Source organism: Danio rerio, chromosome 6, assembly GCF_052040795.2.
Source record: "Danio rerio strain M-AB ecotype USA chromosome 6, GRCz13ab, whole genome shotgun sequence".
NCBI classification, from domain to species: domain Eukaryota; kingdom Metazoa; phylum Chordata; class Actinopteri; order Cypriniformes; family Danionidae; genus Danio; species Danio rerio.
This window is the reverse complement of record NC_141026.1, coordinates 20,198,302-20,222,126: the sequence shown is the minus strand read 5'-3', so window position 1 is coordinate 20,222,126 and position 23,825 is coordinate 20,198,302. Positions and strand designations below refer to the sequence as shown.

Here is a 23,825-nt window from a genome sequence, read left to right as displayed (position 1 = left end):
TAGACCTTAAGGTATTTCAGTTGATGAATCAAGTCTAAGCTGTTGTTAATACATTGGAAGACAAGTTGGAATAATTTATTTTATTTCCAGACACTAGTTCTAATAGCAACAAAAGACAAACAGAACAATACGACCCATAAAGTGTACATTAAAAAAGACAGTTATGCCAATACTTCATTAAACTTGACTGATAACGCACCTTATTAAGCCTAGGATTTATTTACATTAAAATACCATTGTGAGAATTCTCCAGTCATCAAATAAACTTAAAGATCAAATTTTATCAAAGCAGAAATTGATCGAGCTCTTACCTAAACAAAATAAATCACTTGCACTGCACTATCTAAGTTTTTAAACAGCACACATTCATTTTACACAACAAATCATGCCACAAATATCAATATATTAAATAATTATACCACTTATATCTTCACTAATGACATGCCCTAAATATTAAACAGTTTTTCTAAAATTTAAATCTTGCCCTGACAAAAATCTGAAAAAAATAAATAAATAAAAATCACATCTCTATGTTTAACATCTCTTAAGCTGTATACAAAGTTAGAATGAATGAAATAGCATTAGACATCCTCTTAAAAGTGTTCTGTATTTACTGTATAATCAGTTGGAAACAATAAGTAAATACTGAAAAATACACCATGAAACCAGTAGAATAAAAGCCTACAAGTGAGCAACATTCCCTTATGAAGAAAGATAGTCACCACCTTCTGGTGAGTCGGTGTAAACTGCTGAAAGAGTCACTGAAAAATGGCTACCTGACTGACCTGACAGTGTAAAAATAAAAATAAAGGTGACTTGACTTGACTGTTACTTCAGCCAACACTGCTGCATTGCCACTCATACAGTCAAGGACCACAAATAAGTCACCACCTTTTTAATATTAAACATTTAGTGTGAGAACATGTAATAGTAAGTATTGTAAACTCGCATATAGACCATTTCAATGTGATCATGTAATTTGGCTCAAAAACATTTCCTGCTTATTAACAAAGTGTTTCATTACTGTAACAATAATGATTTAATGTTTAAATCGCTATCATAATATTAATTATCAATATATGGCTCTATTTGGATTCTCAGAAGCTATAGAAATAAGAAATGTAAAACTAGAAACACGCTGGTATTATTTGTTTTTGTTTGCACTGATAAAGACAATTAAAGCCAAAATAAGTGGGGTTCCAAGCCTGCTGATATGTGATAATGTAAAGTAAACTGAAGAACACAGTATCATGTGGTTTCATTTGTTTTCTTTGTAAAACAAGGTATTAATTTTGTTTGCTAAAATGATTTTGTATGTGGAACCTGAATATAGTGCACATTTTATGTACATATTTTTCAGCTACGTTTAGAATGACTAAAAAGCATGTAATCTTTGTGTAGTTACAGCTGGGTCGTGTAACACGTGTGCAGAAACATAGGAAGATTCTCAGAGCTGCACGGAGTTTAGACCCTGAAACACTCATCATCGAGTATAGAGGCAAAGTCATGCTCAGACAGCAGTTTGAAGTCAACGGACATTTCTTTAAAAAGTAAGTGTGTGCATGTTTATAACTGAACATATAACTGAACATCCGTTTGATGTCATTATAATTACTATATATGAATGGGGAAAATATTGTGTGTATTGGTAATAAAGAGTCTTTTTTTGTATTCTGCTATCGCCTTGACTATAGGCCATATCCATTTGTCCTGTTCTACTCCAAGTTCAATGAAGTGGAGATGTGTGTGGATGCCCGAACCTTTGGCAATGATGCACGGTTTATCAGAAGATCATGCACTCCCAATGCTGAGGTGAGACCAATATGTTGAAGCTTTTGGGGATTTTAAACCCTTGTCCTTTTGTGAATTATTTTAAACTCCTCAGAAAATCTTCATGCATATTTTTTCACTTTTAACTTTGTTCTAATTTATTTTTCTATGCTTTTTGTAATTAGTTTATGTTATGCAAATTCAATCCCCTACATAATAAACCCAATCTTTCAAAAATGGTGAATTTATTCCAATTATCAATCTTCAGTTTATTTAGCTGTGTTCATATCGCCATGTATATTGTGGAAAAACTGAATATTGTATTCTCATTTTTTTTTGATCTTGTGGAGCCTTACCAAAATCATAAGTAAAAACTTAAAGTTTATGAGTTGTTGTTATTAGTCAGGGTCCCTGTTTACAGTTTTTTTTTTTCAGAAACTAAATTAGACCATGTAAGTATTTTATAATGAATAATGCTACTGTTTTGCCTTTTTAAGGGGCCAGTCACACTGAACTTGCTTTTCTTTCATCTCTGAAAACATGAGGTGTACTGCACTCCCTTTTTGTTGACTTTTGAAAAGAGCAATGTGCTGCACTTTTTATGTTTTTAAGGAGCATCGGGTGCTGGAGCACGTGACATACATTTGCTATGTTTTCATCCAAATATGCAAATTAAATTTATGCGCAAAACAGGAATATCGCATAAAAGACGTGAATAAAGCAGTGTTTCCATCCAAGTAGAGAACAAAACAGTCACTTTCTGATTAACTGGCACTAAATATCAAAAGAAAAAACTAAATTTGCTGCGGTAGGAGAAGCTGCGTAAATCTTTTCCTTATTTAATAAATAGTTTGCGCCTCAGAAGACAATGCCAACATGCAATGAACTTGTGGTGGCGTTTGAGATGCAGAGCACAGATGCTTTTGGCAATTTGGTAATTAATAATATAATAACACTAATACTGACATGCTTAAGGCGTTTTGGAATGACTAAAACAACATTTTAGATGTTTTACATTGTGCTCAGTCTGCGGGTTTCCATTCACACACGTTTTTACCATCACATGATCTGCTTTAACAAAATCACATGACTTTTTTAATGCGCATACTGGAATTTGCTCGGTAAAAGTGTTTCCATCGTAGTTTATGCGCATCTTTTCTCATCGAATAGTAAAATTGTCGTACTCAGTTATGCATATGTTTTTTATGCGCATTTTCAAAACTTATACGCATCTTGGCTTTCCATCAACCATTTTTTATGAACACATCTAAAATGCACACAAAATGAGATTAATGGAAACATTTTATTGTGCAGTGTTGACTTTTTAAACTGCAGATGCACAGAGCAATCGATTAAAATGCGCAGCAGACACTAAATACTGGGGCCATAAAATGCACACAAAATGCTTGTTACCAATAGAAAGTCATTTTTAAAAGGCACTTCTCACCTCAAAAAATGTGTTTGGTGTGATCACAGCCTAATTTTATAATTTGCTTGTCTTTTATTTGTTTTTCTTTTACTGTTTTTCCATGCCTTTTGTGTTTTTAAGGAACTTAAATACTATGTCCAACTTTAATCTTGATTAGACCTTTTGTTAGCTGGCAAGCTCTCACTTTTTTGTCCTCTGCTTACTTACACACAGGTGCGGCACATGATAGCAGAAGGGATGATACACTTGTGTATTTATGCAGTTGCTCAAATCTCAAAAGATTCTGAAGTCACTATTGGATTTGACTACGAGTTCAGCTGCTGGTTAGTCACTCAGATTCATTTTTTAAAATCTAGTTTGGCTCTTTGTTTCAGAAGTTTTGTATATTGAGTGTTTTCTTCTGAATCTCCCCACAGTAATTATAAAGTGGATTGTGCATGTCACAAGGGCAATCAAGACTGTCCTGTACAGAGACACAATCTCCGTCCCCTCGAACTGCTGTCCCCTCAGCCTTCACAATTTGCCCTGCCTGGAGCAGAGACACGGAGGAGACGAGCGCGACGCAGAGAGCTGGAAGGGGACAAACTCGTAACGGGTATATCCGATGAGAGTAACCATCTGCTGGAAGATGGAAATGAAGCACATGGAGTTAGCGATACAGAGGTTTGTGACATGAGAATTTTACAAAAAATTTAAAAATTCTTTATTGCTAATTGCAAATGTAATGATTATAAGAATACTTTCATTACATATATTCAGTATACATACATTTTTTTTGCTATAGGATGCTATTATGAACAGAGTAAAGCTGGAGAATGGAGAAGAGGAGTTGGATGAGAATGGAGCACTAACACCAAACCGACGTGTAAGCTTTCATTAGGGGGACATTTTAAAAGAAAGCAGATTTTAATGCTTAATTCAAACAGTCAGCGGTCTTACCTCAAGTTAGTTATGATGTACTGGATGTTATGTAATTGAATTTTTAGATGAATTAGTTAATTTTGCTTTAAAATGGATTAGTTACTTAAAAATAAGTATGTAAATCATTGCCTTTATTATTAGGCCCACACGAAATCTGCACGCACAGAAATCTGCAGATTTTTTTAGCCCATTATTGATTATTTACTTATGTATAATGTAAAAATACATTTATTCCATTATTATATTAATTTCAGTAAGATTATCAAATTATATTCAAATGTTTATATAATTTATTTACGATATAGTTTGTAAAATGATATTTTCTGTCTTTTAGCAGATATATTGTATAAGGGACTTACTTTATTTACCAAAGAAGTTGTTCAACTTGGTTTTGCATTGTAAACCTTAAATAAAAAGTTACTAATAACTTTTTTATTTCATATTTTAGGTTTTAGGTACCATTCCGCATAAATACACAGATTTTATTTTAAAAAACGTATAGCAAAATAGCAAAACATGTCCCCAGATTCTGTCTAGCTCTTATAAGCAATAGGTTGACTTTATTTAAAAGTGAGTAAACTCATTTTAGCTTGAACCTGTTAAGTTGGCTTAATGTATATAATTATATACGCATTTCATTTATCTAATAATTTTAAAGCAGCCAGTTTACTCGCTTTTTAATTAAAGTCAGCTAATTACTTTATCAAATTGCACAATCAAGAATTGAACACAACATGATTATCGTTACCAAAATAGTCCTCGATAAAGATGTTTTGTGATATCTGAATAGAGAAATCCTGAAAAATTAATTGATTCATTCATCATTTGTAAATTACGTTAATATAATTGTAGCCAAAGTCACATCATTGCATATGAAAAACAAAACTTCATAGCGATTAAAATGTTAACTGCTTTTAGATTAGAAAATATCAAGATATGATCATTTGTCAGAATGACAGCATATTTATATCCAAAATGTGCATTATAGCTTCACCAAATGTTTACCAATTTTTTTTAACCAACGTGGCTACTACTAATTATTCTGTAGCGTTATAAAAACTCTTAACGCTTCTGTCAAAACATTTCTATCTGAAGTATATTCAGCTATAATCATAGATAGATGCTTTTAATTTTTTTAGGACTTATTTTAGATCATCATAAAACTGAATACAAATGAAGAAAAAAGGTTTTGAAATCCCCTATTCAGCTTACCAACCTTTCGATCTCTCCATTCCCCCCAGTCTCGTGAAGAACGCAAGGCAGAGGCCATAATGCACATGTTTGAAAACCTTGAGAGGCGAAAGAAACGTGGTCAGGTTACAGCGCAAGCTGCAGCAGAGGAAACCAAACTGGAAGCAGGGGAGGCAGAAGTGCCCTCAGCTGGAAACTGTGTACCAAATGCGGCAGCAGCTGGAGGAGTCTGTACTCGGCGCTCCTCCTTTGTCACTCTGGTAGACACTTTTTTTTTTTTGGCCAGATTTGGCTTTAGCTCAAAATGGCCATGCATTGACACACTTTTACTGGTTCTTCATTAGGACACAGCAGACATTGATTCTGAGAAACCCCCTGCTACACCCAGTCCTGCCCCAAAACCACAGCCTGCCCGCAGTTCCAAACCACGTCCTAAGAGCCGTATCTCCAGGTACCGCTCCACTTCAGCCCAGCGAGCTCGGAGACAGCGGCAGGCTCTGTCCCAGCAAGCAGCTGAGGGAGTTGTGGTGGGTGGCGAAGAGGGTAGTGCAGCAGCAGGCCTCAAGGAACAGGGCCAGGGAGAGGGAGCTCCAAACTGTGGTCATCTCCAAGATGGAGAATTATATGGAGCTGCCTCTTCAGGGATGGGTAACAAGACGCATGTCAGACACCCGAAAACCAAAAAGGTAAGATCATGCTTGCAAAATCCTGCATGGGTTTCCATACTTTCTGAATAATAATCCCACCTTAATAGCACATGGTCAAAGTAAACGATATTGGTGACCAAGTAAACTTTAATTTGCATGTATTTCTCTAAAACAACAAAACCTCTCCATTTAGCAATTTTTAGAGCAATCAAACAGAAAATGTGATGTCATTCAGTATAAACAACATTATTCTAAACATTAAAACTAAAGAAATCAATTTCAAATGAAATGTACCAGGAATTTGTCAATCCGTTTAATTATAGTATGCTAATACTAATACTACTGTTGTCTAATGAGAGACCCCCTCTCATGGAGGGATTATTGTTCATCGTTGAATTGTTATAACTGAGGATGAATTGACAAAAATTTGGAGGTATCAATGGAAATGTTGTAAATCACAGAAATGGAGGGAATTTGGTTGGAAGAGTTAAATAAGATTTTTTTATCACACTCACTCAGAAATCATACCATGTTGGAAATTTGTCTATATGCTGGAGAAAATGCGGAAATCAAAAGGCAAATCACTATCAAATTTCCTGCTTGGTTATTTAAAAACATTGGAAAGAAATACACTATGCCTTACAAAATATCTTTGAATCAAGATACCCTTTGATTGTAAAATTATTATTTTTTGTATATTTACCTGAGGAATGGTTAAAAAGGGATAATGATAAGGGATAAGGGATAAGTAAGTGATGGTGGCTGTCAAAAAGAGCATTACCAAAAATTGGTTGTCACAAGAAAGTCCAACCCAAATGTATAGATGGAAATTACTATAAAAATGTATAAAATGGAGCAAATTACTGCATTTGTAAATCAGAAAATGGAACTATTTATTTAATTCTGGGAAAAATGGACCAATTATGCAACATCTCATAGACCTGAACTTTTTTGATAACCTAAAATCGGAAGAATCACATCAAATGTACATAGTTTTGTTGCTGATGTGTATGTATATACCTATTCATTTATTTATTTATTTTTACGTATTGTCCCCCCCCCCCTTCCTATTTTATTTTATTATATTACATTTTATTATTTATTAATTTTTTATCATCTAAAAAAATATTCGTATTATTAACATTAGTGTACTTGCACACAAAAGGAAAACATATACTGCTGAAAGAGAAAGTGGATGTACAGAATTAGTTTTTATTTGTAAATGTATTAAGATGTGTGATCTTTGACATGTGTCTGATGAGTAGGGATGTAGTAATGTAATAATAATAAATAGTAATAATACAAATGGCATGTATGTATCAGTCTGTAAAGTTCTACATTCATACTGTGATTAGTTTTGTTTTAGAGCGAAGTCATTTTTTTAAAGCATTGTTCCCTCTCTCTCTAGTACCTGGTGACAGAGTGGTTGAATGATAAGGTTCCAGAGCGAGTGGAGGAGTCTGTGGAACGTCCTCTACGCATCACCACGGACCCTACAGTTCTGGCCACTACACTCAACATGCTGCCAGGATTATCTCACTCACCCCTCATCTGTACTACCCCCAAACACTATGTTCGTTTTGGTTCACCCTTTAACCCTGAAAGACGCCGGCGACCTTGTATGATTGACCCTTCATATGGTTCATGCAAGAAGGTCAGAATGAGTTCCTGAACAAGTGAATTCTCTTACATACAGTTGAAACCAAAAGTTTACATACATACTAGGAACATAACCATTTAAATAAAAAAAGTCTGATGGTTAATCATACTAAATGTTTACTATTTTAGGTCTGTTAGGATTACCTAAATTATTTACCTTTGCTAAATGCCAGAATAATGAGAGAGGTTTTTTTGAAAGTCAAAAGTGTTTACATACATTTCCTTAGTATTTTTTTAGCTTTAATTTTAAAATTGTATAACTTTGGTTAAATGTTTTGGGTATCCTTCCACAAGCTTTTCACAATAGTTTGAAAGAATTTTGGCCCATTCCTCATGACAGAATTGGTGTAACTGAGTCAGATTTGTTGGCTGTCTTACTCGCACAAGCTTTTTCAATTCTGCCCACAAATTTTCTATTGGATTGAGTTCAGGGCTTTGTGATGGCCACTCCAAAACATCTACTCTGTTTTCCTTAAAGCACATTTGAACTAATTTGGCAGTATGCTTAGGGTCATGGTCTGTTTGGAAGACCCATCTGTGGCCAAGTTTTAATTTCCTGGCTGATGTCTTGAGATGTTGCTTCAGTATTTCTACATAATGTTTTTTCTTCATGATGCCATCTCTGCTGTGAGGGGGACCAGTCTCTCCTGCAGCAAAACAGCACTACAACATGATGCTGCCGCCACCATACTTCACAGTGTGGATGGTGTTCCTAGGCTTGTAAGCTTTCCCCTTTGTTTTCCAAATGTAACACTGGTCATTATGGCCAAACAGTTCAATCTTAGTTCCATCAGACCACAGGACATGTCTCTAAAAATTATTATTTTTCCCAGTGTAATTTAGCAAATTGTTATCGGGCTGTTTTTTGTTGATTCTGGCTTGTTGATTTTCCCATGTTTTCACACAAGGAAGCAGTGTGTTTGAGGTTTTCCTTGAATACTATTCTACAGTTGTGCCTCCAATTAACACAAAATGTTGTCAATTAGCCAATCAGAAACTTCCAATACCTTGACACCATCATCTGAGCTTTTTCAGAGGCATAATAATCTTATTGTATGTAAACTTGACTTTTAAGAAAAGTTATAACAATTTCTCAAAAATATCTCTCTCAATATTCTGCTTTTAAGCATAACAGAAACAAATTTGATAATTCTAACTTACCTAAAAGAGAAAAAGTTTAGTCGCATTAACATCTGACTTTTTTTAAAATAGTTATGTGCCTTTTTATACAGTGTATGTAAACTTCTGGTTTCAGTTGTAGATATAATTGTAGCTTTTAATTAGTGCTGAAAGGTAATTTGTCTGTCTGTCTGAGCAGCGGTGGATGAAACAAGCCCTGGATGAGAGCATGTTATCTGGCCTACTGGAGGACGGAACTGAGTCCAATTCTTCCCACAAGAGTAACACCAGCAGCACCAGCAGCTCTGTGCCTCTCAAACCTGGTAATGGTTCCTCCTGCAGATTATCAATCACAAGCTTTGGTATAATCGGTTTGGGTTTTAACTAGCATTTTTTATGTTGCCTCTCATTTAGAGCTGATAGGACCATTTAAGAAAAGGAAACTGAAGTGTTCATCAGAAACGGCAACTCCACCCTCTGAACTCTTGTTGCGACCATTGTCCCCGATCACCCCACCTCTGCCCTCGGAATATCCCATTACGCCTCTTCCTTCACTCCTCAACCCCTGCTCGCTTTATTTAGGTGGGGAAGTAGAGAAGCGGAATTCTACCGTGCTTTCCTATTCCCCTCTCACATCAAGGCCTGCCAGCCGCTGCAATACGCCTCTACAGTTTGAGGTGAACACACACACACACACACAAAATAACCTCTCATTGAATCAGCATAATGATGTTTGCTTAAGTCAGTTGTTGTGTTTATGTGACTTGGTTCTTTTCCACAGAATATCTCATCTCCCGAGGCCTCTCCTGTGCACATATCAGAATCTCTGACTCCAGATGTAAGTGTCAGTGCACACATATAGATTGACATTTTTAAGTATATAACCTATTCAGAGAGCTAGCTTTTCTATTTTTGTGTGCAAAGGTTGTGATGAAATGTAAGTGGCTTATCACACTTTTATTGATAAAATGCGTCTATGTTTGTCATTTTTAATTATTACTGGTAAAAACTGTTAAATAAAAGACATTTAGATTATTAGAATATTAAATACATTACTGTACATAAAAGTATTTATTTACACTCCAATTATTCACAACTATGAAAATGTAAGAATAAAAAGAAATCAGTTCTTGCTTGACGTTTGTTATAAAGGTTGTTTATTAGGAGTGTGATGATACACGTATCCCATTATCCCCATCTATTTTTGTTGAACGATAAATTGCACCCAAATATATTGCGATAAATGGTATTATTGTCATTTTAAGACCATTTTATTCCACTCATTATATAATGCCAGAATTACACTATAATAGCATCATAATGCAAGTAAACTCCTCCAAAAACACATAATATTTTATTTGTATTATATTTTATTTAATTATAGTAATTTTAACAATTTAATAATTAGGCATTGGAATCAGAATGTGAAACCATTATCCTAACAAATAAATAATAATAAATGTTTACAAAAAAGTGCAACATAAAATGTAACAACGGCTGTGATATCTGCTGCCAGTTTTATTTTCAAAAAAAAAAAAAAAGAAAATATACTTTAGTAATTTATAGTAAATACTATAGTGTTTTTTTTTTTTTTTTGACACCTCCTATAGAGATCGAGAGGTTGAGCAATCAGCAAAAATGTTGCTAGAATTGTTCTTTATGTATGAGTATATATATTGCATCACCAAAAATGATTAAGGTCATATCGATGTGTTGTGCGATAAGTCGACATTGGTTATTGTGACAGGCCTAACAAGGCAATACATTTTGTATCAGCATGCTAATGTTTGCCTAAATTTAATCTTTGTATTGTGGGAATCTGTGTAGTTTATGAAATCAAACAAATCTTGCTAAATTTTACATCTTGCTTTTTTGTTTACTGCAGTAACCAAGGAAACACTGTTATTCCTGCTGTTGTAAAAGCGCCACCTGCTGGGTTAACTTTTTTATTGAGTATGTAATTACATTTTTAGTTTAGGATTTGTTTCTTGCAATCAATATTAAGTAAATATACTGCAGGTTAAAATGTCGGCAATTTTACTGTTTTAAAGGCCTGATGAGGTCTCAAAATGTATGCAAAGAGTCTTAAAAAAGGTCTTAAAAGTTATTAAATTTTAATCTCTGATTCCTGTATATACCCTTTAAAGAACTACTTTAAAGAAATCCACAATTAAAATGTATATTGACAAATAGTTATTTTTGAAATCAACTTGTAATTATAAATGAATGCTGAAATGAAATTTGTATTTTAATAAATTATATTCTCCTATAATAAACATGAAAACTGCTAAATGTTTTCCCACAGACTCAATTGACAGGCAAGTAATTGCACAAAAAATGTATAAATAGTTTAAATAAAAAGAAATAACACAAATATTCTTTTAAGTGCAATCTATAAGCACAACAATTAACTATAATTGAATAAGTGTTTTATTTAAACTCAAAAAACATTGCAATGTTCTCCATAGAACAGCCTAAGGTATGGTCATTGTCACAAGGGGGCAGAGCAGAGAGCCATGATGACCAGTTAAATCTTGTGCTGAAACTACTTCTATTTGAGAAATCCAAGTTATTGCTTGCTCACTTACCTTAAGCACAAACGTGTGCACTGTGTTCATTTTTTGCTAATTGTACTATACAAGCTGCTTTGCAATAGATGTCAGAGTCCATTTTAGAACATAGTGATAGAAATTATAGTATTAGTTGTAAAATTTCACAGTTAACTATCACATTATTTTTTAGTAACAGACAGGTCTTTTCATAATGAAATAATGAAACTAGTTAATTTTTCTGTTCAGCCCTGTTTGCGATCAGACTTCACTTCGCGGGTCCCTGCCTTCCCTGATTTCTCCACAAGCCGGGAAAGTCCAGCTCCTGTGTCAGAGGACTTCTCCCTTCCTGCTCCAGACTCTCTGAACGGATCTGGTGGTGGGACTCCCCGCAGCTCCGCTGTTGTGTCCACTCTATGTGACTCTGCATTGGTTTCACATGCCAGTGAGACACAGACCAGAGAACAAGCCTTTAGGACAGAGTTTAACCTTATTTACACCTGCTCGCCCCTCAACGCCAATCTGCCTACGGGTCCCGTAAGTGACAGACAGTTCTCACAGGCAGACGGAGGCTTTTCTATTGCCGATTCAGACTTCAGCACAGTGTGCAATCAGGGGTTGCTGATGGAGGTGGGCTCTGCCTCTCCCTCACTGTATCTGGACACGCAGTTTGGAGGATACTCCGAGAGCAGCACTTCTCCTCACCCTAGCAATCCACCACAGAAGAAGAAGGCAAGTTCTACGGCCAAAACAGTTTCTTATTTTTTAAGCACATACTAACTAAATGATGGTAATGCCTCATTCGATATGTTTTTCAAGAAATGAAAAGAATGTTTATTTAATTTTTAATGCATTACATTGAAATTATTGAGAGACCCCTTTGCCCCACTGCTGGTGTTATGTGACCCCAGCTTAAGGCACTGATATAAGTTGTTTTCAATCACGTGGTATGGTGATCAACAAAATTCAGATGGAGGGCAGGAAGTAAAAACTGATTGGGAGACATTGAAGTCTGTATTTTTGCTATTTTTACCATATTTCAAAGAAGATATAAATAGAAGATAACCACATATGTTGAGCATGATCTTTATATCATGAAGAGGGCTGAGTTTTCTACTTAACTAAAATTATTTGCAGGGCTGCCAACTTTTGGTGTTAGCTTGGAGTGAGAATTTCTCCCCTGTCCCAAAATATATTGGTATATACTACAGTATTCTGTAGCATTCATTAATAAAGAGTTGTACACATTACTTTGTGTTTTATAAACATGTTTGTTATAAATTACTATAACGTTTTTTCCCATGTGGATATCTTATTGACATGATGAAATAACAGATGAATGCATACAAAAGCATGGACGCATAGTCTACATTACATTATTTATTTATTTTTGTAAGGGGGAATAAACTTACATCAACCAACATTCACCGCTGCTGTGCATCTTGATGCTCACGTTCCATTGTTTTTTTGTTTTTTTTTTTTTTTTTTGAGATTGTTTCAAAACAAGACTGATATTTTATTGCAGCGAATACATGGCAGGGTACGTTTTTTATATTTGCCTGAATTTTGTATTAGTGTGGTGTTTTTATTTATCTGATTTAAATAACACATTACCATTTATACACATAGTTAGGCCTGTATTTAATCTTTATTGGTGCTGATAATTGAATTATCGTGTACAAAAAAAGTTGAACAAATGGATGCTTTAAAAAAATATTTATTACATGCTGCCTTTTCTTCCATTTTTCAGCCAGTTTCTTGAACTTTCCCCACTTCATAAGCAAAAAAAAAAATTGGAAGTCTATAAAAGCTGTTCAAAAAAGTATTTTTTGTTGTTGGCTGATTTAAACGGTTATAAACAACACAAAACAGAAGCATGTTGATGTTCTGATAGCGATTCCCATGTAGAAAAATTACTTTCTGCCCTCCATCTGAATTTCGAACGTCATCAATGACGTCTTGTGAAAACGACCTATACTGACAGCAAAATTGTTTTTTTTTATCAGAATACATGAGCAGCTGCTTTTTTATGAGTGTGTAAATATGAACTTATCATTATCTACAAAATGACAAAATAGACTTAAGCAGGTCGCACACCAGAAGAGCCGCGACACAGTGCGCACATGACAGTTTAAAGTATTGCACACCAGTTTCAACATTTAACATGAAACTAATCAGATGGCGCTCTGTCGCAGGGCTAAAAAATGAACTGCGTCCTGGCCGCCGACTTGTTTGTACCCTGATAGAAACCTATGTTTAGAATTCTAAAATGTATGGCGCTGTGTAGCGCTGCGCGGCGTGGCGCTTCTGGTGTGCGACCTGCTGTACATTTTGAATTCACACCAGTGACAAATCAAGACTCAAGAAAACATCTTGTTTGGATGCTTCTGGAAAAACATCATCAGACATGATTTTTAAGAAAATGTTTAGGATTAAATGTGAAAACTTTTTTATAGGTTAAAGTCATATTTAGAAGATTGAATGTGAAAGCTTCAAAAGCTGTGTTTTGTATCATTGTCTTGCTGAAATGTCCAGCTTGGATTAATCTTCATGATCCGGGTAATTTAGATGTTGGACTGAAGCAGCTAATATTAATTTACAATGATGAAAGGCAGAGTGTTGCTAAATAACTACTGATATTTCAGCTGCTGTCTGGGCTTTCACTGCCTTTCTACAGCTCTTTTTCTTCATGTGTTCAAAACTTTTTTCTTGTGTCATTTGATTTTATTACACATAACTTAATTTTTAAACTAATTAGATTTGTTTCTTTGCATATTTGGAATTCACAAACATCTGGTGAATATTTCAAGTCAACATATAGGTTTTTTGAGAAAAATGGTGACGTTTTGAATGCTTATTTTCCCCACTGTATATTAACGCCTTTTATCCTAATTGTCAGTGTGGGTTTGTGTATTATTTTTGAACTCTTACAAAGTAAATAATGTGTTTATAATTATCTGCCCCATCAACAGTCCTAAAAACTTTTCATTTCCAGTTTTTGCTAACAAATGAAAATCAATGGCCTCTATTTTACCTCAAAACTGGGGCATTTTACCTTGTTTACATTTGTTCACATAATTCCACCTTTGAAAATGTTCAGTGTAATTTAAATTAACAGCTTTTTCTAAACTCAAGCCAGTTGTTCAAAAAAGAAGTCACCAGAAAGGTTGGTGAAAGTAGCATTTTCCACACAATGGTGGTTTACTGTCGGACATGAAACCGGTTGGCTCTGTCATTGATTTGCTTCCTGTTTTTCTCTCCTACCTATACTTTTTTCTCTCCTACCTATAAGCTTTTCAGGTTAATTTTAGCTATGTTTGATCCTTTGAGGGAATTCTTTTCTCTTTGCTCTTCAAACTCTTGCAAAATCTTTCTTTCACCCTTTTCTCAAGGCAGAGGGTCATGGTGAGTGCTGCTAGTCAGCTGGCTGGTTTGTCTGGGTACCAGGCATTAGCTGTAAGGGGCCAGTTCAAGCCAGGGCAGAACATGGTGAATATAAAACAAATGGCCTCCATCTAGAAGTGTGCATGTCCATAACATTTGCATCATCAGATGATGTAGTCCCTCATCTGTATCGAGCAAATTGATTTAACTACAAGTTCACAGCTGCAGAAAGTTGTGTCCATTCCGACAAGCTGGTGCTTTCAAAACATTTCTCATGTTCAATTTGTCTGTTGTCTATGTGGGTGTATTTTTTTGCTATAGTCTAGAGTCTTAACTTTTCACATGGTCTGGCTATGGGTTGGCAAAGATAAAACTGAAAAATGAAATGCATTTTTGTATTATACAGCTTCTGATTGAAAAGAGACATTTAATGTGATGGCATTCAGTGTGGTGTTTTTGCAGACTTGAGTAATAATGCATGCTGTATTTTTCTCATGCTCGTTGAAAGTATTGACGGCGTCACAGTACATCATGCATGTGTTGCTTTTTGTGAACATGTGAATGTTGCGACGCATGTGTGTACTCAGAAAAGAAAATCTACTGAAGGATAGAGCATCTGTACGGTGTTTTAATCCATCTTATCTTTCCGTGTAGGTCTCTCTACTAGAGTACAGGGAACGGAAAAAGGGGCCACGGGACCCAGCACCCCTCGTCACAAACCTCAGCTCCATCTGCCCTCGCACAGAGTCTCCAGGACAGCTGCGAACACACTTTCAGCCGGCAGTCTCTCCGCACCACTCATTCTCACCAGAGCGCCAGACTTTCCTACAGATAGAGGAGATCAGTCCTCCTGCAGTCAGGTCTGGAAACCACACAAAGTCCAACCACTGGTGAGAAAACAATGCTTATTTCATTTTATTCTTTTAAACTTTGATCTAAGGCTTATTTGAGATAACCCATACCTTGAGATAAATTCAAGGTTTTTGAGTTTGGGGATCTGTCAGTTGATCTTTAGAATGCGTTGAAGTCGGAAATATTTTGCTTGATTAAGAAGAGAGGTCATAATGCATATTGATGTAAACACAGAAAAGTTTTTGTTGTTTTTATTTAATTATATTTTATTTTATTTTTGTTCTTTCTCTATATTATTTATTTATAACAGGGGTGCTCAAAATTTCTTATGAGGGGTCAAAAACCAAACTTGATTGAGGGTGGTGGGCTGAAGCTAAATATACCAAACTGTATTACATTACACGTTGCCATGGTAACTTATTAATTTAATAATATTTAAAAATATATTAAAAAAATACTTCATTTTTTTATATATTTATTTATTTTATAGTGTACTTCTCACAATAAAACCATAAACTATCTTATTTCTAACGCAATGGAGTTCAATGGTTTTTTTTATCTACAAAAATAATAAATTTTTACTCTGTAATAAAATATACAGTATATTTTATGATAGTGTTTTTAGCAATGTGCCACACATCTGTCAACATCTAAAAAATATGTTTTAGGGTTTCATGACCCTTTAAAACAGGGTGTCTTAAAGTATTAACAGTTGATCAATCAATTATAAGAAAATTAATGCCCTTAAATAATGTTCAAGCGTTGTCCTAAGTGTTCGACTCCAAAAAGGCATAAATATATTTATTTTCCTCCTAATATTTACAAGCACGTGCTCGATCCATGTGATTGGTTCGGGCTGGGGCGCATCCGGCCAAGCTCCTCTGTCCGGGTGATGTCACGAAATTTGTGATGAACGCAGAAAGGTGATATGATGCTCTACCCATGTAGGGAAACTATAGAGCGAAATACAGAATATTTTAAGTCTTAAAAAGATATTGAAATTATCCTTTAAAAATAAAATAAAATACGTTTTATTTCAGTTTAACTTTTTTGTAGATCAGCAATTAAACAAACAAACAAACAAACAGAAGTTTATGTTAAATTAGAAATGACGATCTCTGTTCGAGGGATTCGCCCCAACCTTCCCCATCATTTGTCCCCATCTGATTGGTTGGCTAAATCAATTTAAATTTAAATTTGGCCCACATGCCCTAGTTTGGACATCTCTTGATTTATACATTATTATATGCCCTGTTTATAAGTGTTAAGCAAAAAAGCATGTATGTATCAAGTATGCAAAGTTGTAAAGCAAGTATGTATGTTTTTAAAACATTAATGTTTATACCCGTTTAAAATTTATGGTTTTAAAGGGAAACAAATGGAAGCTCTCTGTTGTTGTCTAAACAAAAGAGAGCATGTTGAGAGTGCATGTATTGGTTGACAATACACTTCATTTTCACTTTATTTTTCTATCAGAGATTCTATTTTAAATAAAAACTATTTTTAATAGTTTTGTTTTAATTCTAAATTTAAGTGCTACATAAACTTGCACAGGTCCCTCATTAATTGATGTCATTACTGTGATTCTATGTGTGTGTGTGTATTAGGATGGTTCCTACATCAGTGGAGCGGCTGAGGGAGGGACAGGGTGCTCTGGAGCGTGTTTTGAGGGGCAATCTCAACATCGAGCGTGCCCTTAAAAGAGCAGATGCTGGGATCAATGATCAAATCAGCAGTCAAGACAAAAGCTCTGGTACGAATCTCCCCTGCACATTTGTTTCTTTGCCTGCTTATTCATTTTATTTTTGATCTAACGACAGAATTGTATGACCTGGAGGTTGCCAGGTTTCAATAATTGTTTGTGTTTTGTCAGATGTTGTTGAGATGGACCGTCTCTCGTCTCTGGCCTCACCTGCAAAGAGTCCTTCTGTTCACCCACATCAGGTACTATATTCACACCACACAACCCAGAACAAAAGAGCTGAGAAAATGTTAAATTCTTACTTTGTCTGAATAGTTTGGAAGGTCCATGTTAGTGTCCACATCTAAATAAATCAGAATGATGCATAAAATGTATATTATTTGGCAGTAAAGATGTCTGCCTTTATTTCAGCACATTTTTGAAATTCAAATGTCAAAATATGGGTAAAATAATGTTCCCTCTTTACTGGGGTCCAACGGGTTCTTGAAATCCTGGAAAGTTTTTTGAAAATAAACAATCATAGATGCAGGACCTTAAAAGGGCTTCAATTTATTTTGTGCTATAAGTTATTTCACCACCACTTCATGGTCTGTGTTTACTCGATTGCTTAATTTGCATTAGTTGCATGCATTTAAGTGTTACGTTAAAGTTCCCAAAAAAAAGTTTTTTTTTTTTTTTTTTTTTAGATTATCTGTATGTTAGTTTTAGGGTCGGGACACACCAAGCTGATGGTCGGCTAGTTGGTTTGGCATGCTCCAAACATCGCCTCTCGTCAGCATGTCAAATCAGTGTCAGCCATTAGTTGAAGAGAGCGCTCTGACTGGTTATTCATCAGTGAACCAGAGCGCTCGTGTGACAGTGAAGTGGCATAGCAATTAAACATATCAAGACAAATGGGAACACAATGAAGCCGACTGTAATTTTGCTACATTTCTCAAATATTTGCAAATGGTATGCAATATTAGATTATCAGAAATATTTGCAGAAGCGAATCCTTCCATGATGAGTGATGATTTCTGTGAAAATGATACCAGGGCTTAAAGTATTCTGGCACCGTGTCGGATCTCCGGCGTGCGGCTGTGAGGGAACAAAAACATTTTAGAGCCTGCACATGCGGTTTAATTAAGGATGCTCAAAATAATCGATTAAACGTTAGCAGGGTTTGTGTTGTCAAGGCGAGTATGGTGAACTTTTAATGATGGACGAGAGACTAGTGGTCGCTGTTTTAAGTTATCCAGAGCTGTATTACTTTACAGATCTTGAATATCACAATAATATAAAAAATGAAAATTATAACATCAACAGCAACACGACTTGCACACAATATGGGTCAGCTGATTCAGTCGTTTCTTAGTGACATACAAAAGAGCCTCGTACTTTTGGAATGGAAAGGCATGCTCTTTGTGATCGGCCCCTAAATGTGCAACTAATATTTGTTAACTCGCGGGACAGTAACACGTGCAACATGCGTCTGCAGACGTATTTTGCCAAAGAAACAAAATGAAAGAAGGACATTTCTGGTCCCAGTTTGACACAGTTTGCGCACACATGAACCGCGAGTGAGACGGAGGAAATCAGTCATAATCATAAATATAATCTTTAATCTAATTGCTTTTATTAAAAATGTTGACAGGTTTTGTGAAAAAAATACCACCGGAACATTAATTAAATCCATGAAAAAAACATGATTGGACAAAAAGCAGACCCTCCGTCTCCTCCACAGTACCATATCCATCTTCTGGTCCAAATATCTTAAAAAGAAAGAGTTTGCAGGACTTTGCTTAGAACCCAGAAAATGGGTTCTTGATTTCACTTCTAATCTTCAGTGTAGCAGTTCAGTTATTTAGCACTTTAAGCACTTGTTATTTAAGCACTTTAAGCACTTGTTATTGTTTAGAAGAAAACAGTTTATTTGACATAGTACTTTTAAATAAATGGTGCAAAGCATAATCATTTAAAATAGTCTATCTCAGCCTCAGTTTACCAGTTTTTTAAAGCACTTTAAGCTCTTGTTACTTTATTTTTGTTATTATCATCAATATTTGACATAAGTCCTTCTGTGGTTTCTCTCCAAACCCCCCAGAACAAAAAAAGTTCAGACTCAGGATTTTTTTTTTTTATTTAACCCCTCTGGTACTGAACGCTGCTTTGTTTACACTTTGTACATGTGTGTCAGAAGTTTCAGTTTTCCCTTCTGAACAAGATAAAACACTACTTCTTCCCCGATGATCCAGAAAGACATGTCCCCCATGCAGGCGCAGAATGCGCGCTCTTGAATCAGTTGGCAGCCGTCCGTTTGGTGTGTTCACTCACATCTTTTTGGTCCATATGGAACCAGACATGAGGATAAAAACCAGTTGGGTTTTGTCTGTGCTAGTTGTTTGGCTAGGTATTCAGCTTGGTGTGTCCCAGTCCTTAAGGATATTTATAAGCTTATGAGCTTTAAATGTGACAATTCACATTTAGCGAATATAAACCTGATAAAACACCTAAAGCTTGCAAATTGTTACTTCTGCCTAAATGGATCAACGGTTTTCTTTTCATTAAGTGCTTGAATTTTGTGTTGGACCTGGAAATTTTTATTTTAAAGTTATGCAAGATGTGGGAAACCAAATCATTGCATAATTTAGCATAACTGATGTATTTAACTATAAATAAAATTACATTGATATTCTGAATTGTACATTTTGTCAAATTTTATTTGCTAAAAAACACTTCTTGCTGAAAAGGATAGTGGCTAATTTAAAAATTTACAAAATTCCATTAGGAGCTATTTTGTTGTGAGACTGTAATCCTTAAGTAGAGTATTTTAATGTCACATAATGTTTCTTACTCAAAATATATATGACAATATTTTTGCATTGTGGTAAATGTATAATATTTTTTGCAAATTACTAAAAAATGTGTGTGTGTATATATATATATATATATATATATGGGAAAAAATAGTGACGTCTCATGTTCACTAATGCTGCATTTATTTATATGCATTTTTTGTATATAAACTATTATTACACAATTACATTTTGCATTGTGGTAAAAATGTATGATTTTTAAAAAAATAATTAAAAATATATATGGGAAAAAAAAATTTGAGAAGTCTCATGCTCGGCAGTGCTGCATTTATTTATATGCATTTTTAATCATTTATATTATTGTGAATAATTTGGGTAATTGTAATGTTATTAAAAGTGTAATATGTTACATATTCCAATGGGGTCAAGTTGAAATTTCTGAAGCCTTTGCTCCAGTCCACTGTTTGATATTGGAGCTTAATCATTAGTGATGGTCAGGCTCTAATTATGGTTGTTGAAAGCAACTCCCCCACCGCAGATTTTAGATTTCTTTCAAATGTCTTTTCTTTTAATCTGTTTAATGTATCCTTCCTGAAATAAAATCTATTGTATTATTATTTATTTTAATATAAATTATTAAACACTCAATTTTTTAATGGGATAGTATCAGAAGTTCAGCAAAGTTGGTATTAATAATGAATATTTTTAGACTGATAAATCGTCAAATATTACAATGGTTTCTGAAGAATCGCACAACACAATGTTAATCTTTTGCTTCACATGAATAAATGACATTTGAGAATGTTTTTTTTTTTTTTTTATCTGTCTTTTAATTGGACATCCAGCAGATGCTGCCTCTCAAGCCAGAATCCCATCAGCACTTGGAAAGCCCCGCTTACGACCAGCAGAGCTCCTCTTCTCCCTTCTGTCCCTCTGTAAGCCCCTCTCCTCCCCGCTCCAGCTCCGGCGGACCAGCTTACTTCCCTTCAAAGCTGCCCACACACAGCCCGCTTGCCCTAGGGAGCCCATCCTCCTCTACAGTCTCCATCTCGTCGGTGGACTCAACAGTGTGTGCGCCACATGCAGCTCACAGCAGCAGTGCAGGTGCGATGGACACCTCAAGCCTTAAAGCTAAACTCTTGGACAGCACCCTCTCAGCTGCCATCTGTATGCCCGCCAGGGGACACCTTAAACTGGACAGCGCTTCAGTTCCACAAACTCAAGGTGCTCATGGCTCCAGACTGGCTCAGACGTCCAGAATGCAGAGCCAGAGAACAGACAGAGCTAATCAGGCTAACTCCAGACATCTCACATCGCCTGGAGCACAGCACTATCCACAGCGAAATCTACAGGGTTCAGGGGTATGGACACAGTCGGGCAGCTTTTAGGACCCACAGTGTGTGTGCGTGTGTGTGTGTGTGTGTGTGTCGGAAAGAGAAGTGTGTGACATCCTCCTCATATTTACCTGTGGAGAAACTGTGTTGTTTGAGGGAATCTGATGTATTGAGTTCTGTATGGATGGTCTATTTTTTTTTTGTTTTGTTTTGTTTTTTCGTCTTTACTTTTCCCAGTTCTTTTGATCTTTTTCCGAAAACTGAATTTCTGCAGTTACATGTAACTTAGTGTGGACTTCATAACAATCAAATCAATGGAACGTTAAAGTAACTAGTTTGGAGTATATAACCAGATTTAAATGTATTTTGAAAATTCACCCAAATGCTACAGTGACGCGTTCACACCGAGGTGCAAGTGTTTAAGAGGGAAACACCGAGGGTGAAACCGCTTTCTCTAAAATAGTTCTCATCCTTTAAGACTTGTCTAAGAGTAAAAGAGATCATGCTGATCTTACATGAGTGATCATGTTTAATGGATGATTTTATGACCGTATGAAACGACACTCTTTATTTTAAAAGATGCTTCGCACGCTTGACGACATTCTTTGATCTTCGGTTTTGTCGTGTGGCGTGTTCATCAATGGCACGCTTGGCTCAGAGCAAGGTGTTTTTGAATGCACGTCAAAGCGGTTCTTGGTGAACAACGAGTTATTTCCTCACTCTGAATCATTCCAGTGTCTAGCTATTGTTAGGGTCCGGCAGGTTATAGTCATAAAATCACTACTCACTTGATGTGTAATACTTGACGAGCAGATCTTACGGTGCTTCAGTTGGTCCATTTGAATAGTTTTTGTTTCCCGATCACGATCGCCTCTTTAGGTAAAACACGCGACTTGATTATTATTATTTTTTTAAACAAACCAATGATTGTTAAAAGAGCTTCTCTGTAAGCACAAGAAATTGCAGAAAAGAATTCATCTGCAGAACTGTTTTTGTTTATGCTCCGTTAAATGTGTACTTCGTTTCTCTCCCTTCATTCATTTTCTCTTTCGACCAGTCCTTGCATTCCAACCACCGTTCTAGAAAGGAAGAGAGGAAAGAAATGCTGTGGCCAAATGGTTTGATCAGTAAAAAAAGACAAAGCAAATGTGCTGCTGCTGTGATCTCCAGTTTTTTTTTTTGTTTTTTTTAATGACAAACGCTGCTCACAGGACAGCCTTTTAAAAAAACAGATTAGGCATAGTGCTGTTCCCCCTTCTATGACACCTTTAAGAAACCGAGAGGTCTCCAACTCATGTGCCATGATGACCACAGTGGTGGGATGTCAATCCGCATTTCATAACAAAAACCAACGCCCCTGTTTTGCATCATATTTGTCTGCTTGATGGATTTATTCGTGGTCCAACAATATAAGATATGAAATCTGTTTTTGTTTCACCCTAATGTAAAAGATCTAGAGATGAGGACGGGTTCAAGTGGTCAGCCTTAGCTCACTGGTTTATATGAATGTTTATTTGTTAGAAGAAAAAAGAAGAAAAGGATTATGTGATCTGAAATTTACCAGCACCTTAACTACATGATCATGTGTACTTGGGTGAAGTGTCATTCTGTTCTCGGAGAAATATGGTTCACCAAATTTGCTGCATGATTTTTCTTTAATGTGTCATTGTAACAGTCGAGGGTTGGCTTTACGGGATACGCTTTTGATTGGGACTTACCTCTTGACCCACAAACTTTTGGCACTTTTCGAGCATCCACAGACGTATTTTTGTTGTATTTTTTTTTAAACCTCATTTGAAAACTCTTCCCCTTTTCATGACATGAAATGCATCACATTTTGCTTTTTAAATAAAATGTTTGTGAACATTTTTAAAAAATATTTTAAGCATTTGCTGAATGTTACTGTATGAGAAAAGTGTTTTTGCATTAGACACTGGTGTTGAAACAAACAGTTGAAGTCAGAATTATTACCCCCCTTTTTGTTTTTTCCCCATTGTCTGTTTAATGGAGAGATGTTTTTCAACACATTTCTAAACATAATAGTTTTAATAACTTATTTCTAATAACTGATTTATTTTCTCTTTGTTATGATGACAACAAATAATATTTTACCAGATAATTTTCAAAACACATCTATACAGCTTAAAGTGACTTTTAAAGGCTTAACTAGATTTTTTAGGTTAACTAGGTAGGTTAAGGTAATTAGGCAAGTTTTTGTAAAGATGGTTTGTTCTGTAGATAATCGAAAATATATAGCTTAAAGGGGCTAATAATTTTGATCCTAAATGTATTTATTTTTTTTAAATAAAAACTGCTTTTATTCTAGTTACAATTAAACAAATAAGACTTTCTCCAGAAGAAAAAATATTATCAGACAAACTGTGAAAATTTCCTTGCCCTGTTAACCATCGTTTAGGAAAATATTAAGCAAGAAAAAAAAATCAAAGTGGGCTAATAATTCTGACTTCAGCTG

At 35.3% G+C, this 23,825-nt stretch overlaps 1 protein-coding gene and 1 long non-coding RNA gene across 10 annotated transcripts in view; one reads left to right on the top strand and one right to left on the bottom strand.

Moving 5' to 3' along the window:
• Nucleotides 1-23,229, top strand: part of setd5 (SET domain containing 5) — a 63,569-nt gene extending 40,340 nt beyond the window's left edge. For 2 of the 9 annotated variants that reach the window (XM_087256977.1, XM_087256975.1), the window contains exons 9-25: nucleotides 1,402-1,550; nucleotides 1,695-1,812; nucleotides 3,413-3,522; nucleotides 3,616-3,862; nucleotides 3,984-4,064; nucleotides 5,362-5,571; nucleotides 5,656-5,997; nucleotides 7,367-7,612; nucleotides 8,936-9,059; nucleotides 9,151-9,413; nucleotides 9,518-9,574; nucleotides 11,535-12,017; nucleotides 15,324-15,559; nucleotides 17,129-17,274; nucleotides 17,395-17,465; nucleotides 20,867-20,992; nucleotides 21,400-23,229. In XM_087256977.1, the coding sequence (XP_087113103.1) occupies nucleotides 1,402-1,550; nucleotides 1,695-1,812; nucleotides 3,413-3,522; nucleotides 3,616-3,862; nucleotides 3,984-4,064; nucleotides 5,362-5,571; nucleotides 5,656-5,997; nucleotides 7,367-7,612; nucleotides 8,936-9,059; nucleotides 9,151-9,413; nucleotides 9,518-9,574; nucleotides 11,535-12,017; nucleotides 15,324-15,559; nucleotides 17,129-17,274; nucleotides 17,395-17,465; nucleotides 20,867-20,992; nucleotides 21,400-21,465 (3,075 nt within the window). In that variant the 3' untranslated portion in view covers nucleotides 21,466-23,229. Of the gene's footprint in view, nucleotides 1-1,401; nucleotides 1,551-1,694; nucleotides 1,813-3,412; nucleotides 3,523-3,615; nucleotides 3,863-3,983; nucleotides 4,065-5,361; nucleotides 5,572-5,655; nucleotides 5,998-7,366; nucleotides 7,613-8,935; nucleotides 9,060-9,150; nucleotides 9,414-9,517; nucleotides 9,575-11,534; nucleotides 12,018-14,681; nucleotides 14,775-15,323; nucleotides 15,560-17,128; nucleotides 17,275-17,394; nucleotides 17,466-20,863 lie in introns of all 9 variants that reach the window. The other 7 variants (XM_087256976.1, XM_087256974.1, XM_087256973.1 and 4 more) reach the window with 4 other exon arrangements.
• LOC147843476 (uncharacterized) overlaps nucleotides 21,426-23,825 on the bottom strand; it is a 756,120-nt gene continuing 753,720 nt past the window's right edge. Inside the window, exon 2 of the long non-coding RNA XR_015493579.1 lies at nucleotides 21,426-23,731. This is a non-coding gene — a long non-coding RNA (uncharacterized LOC147843476). The remainder of the gene's footprint in view (nucleotides 23,732-23,825) is intronic.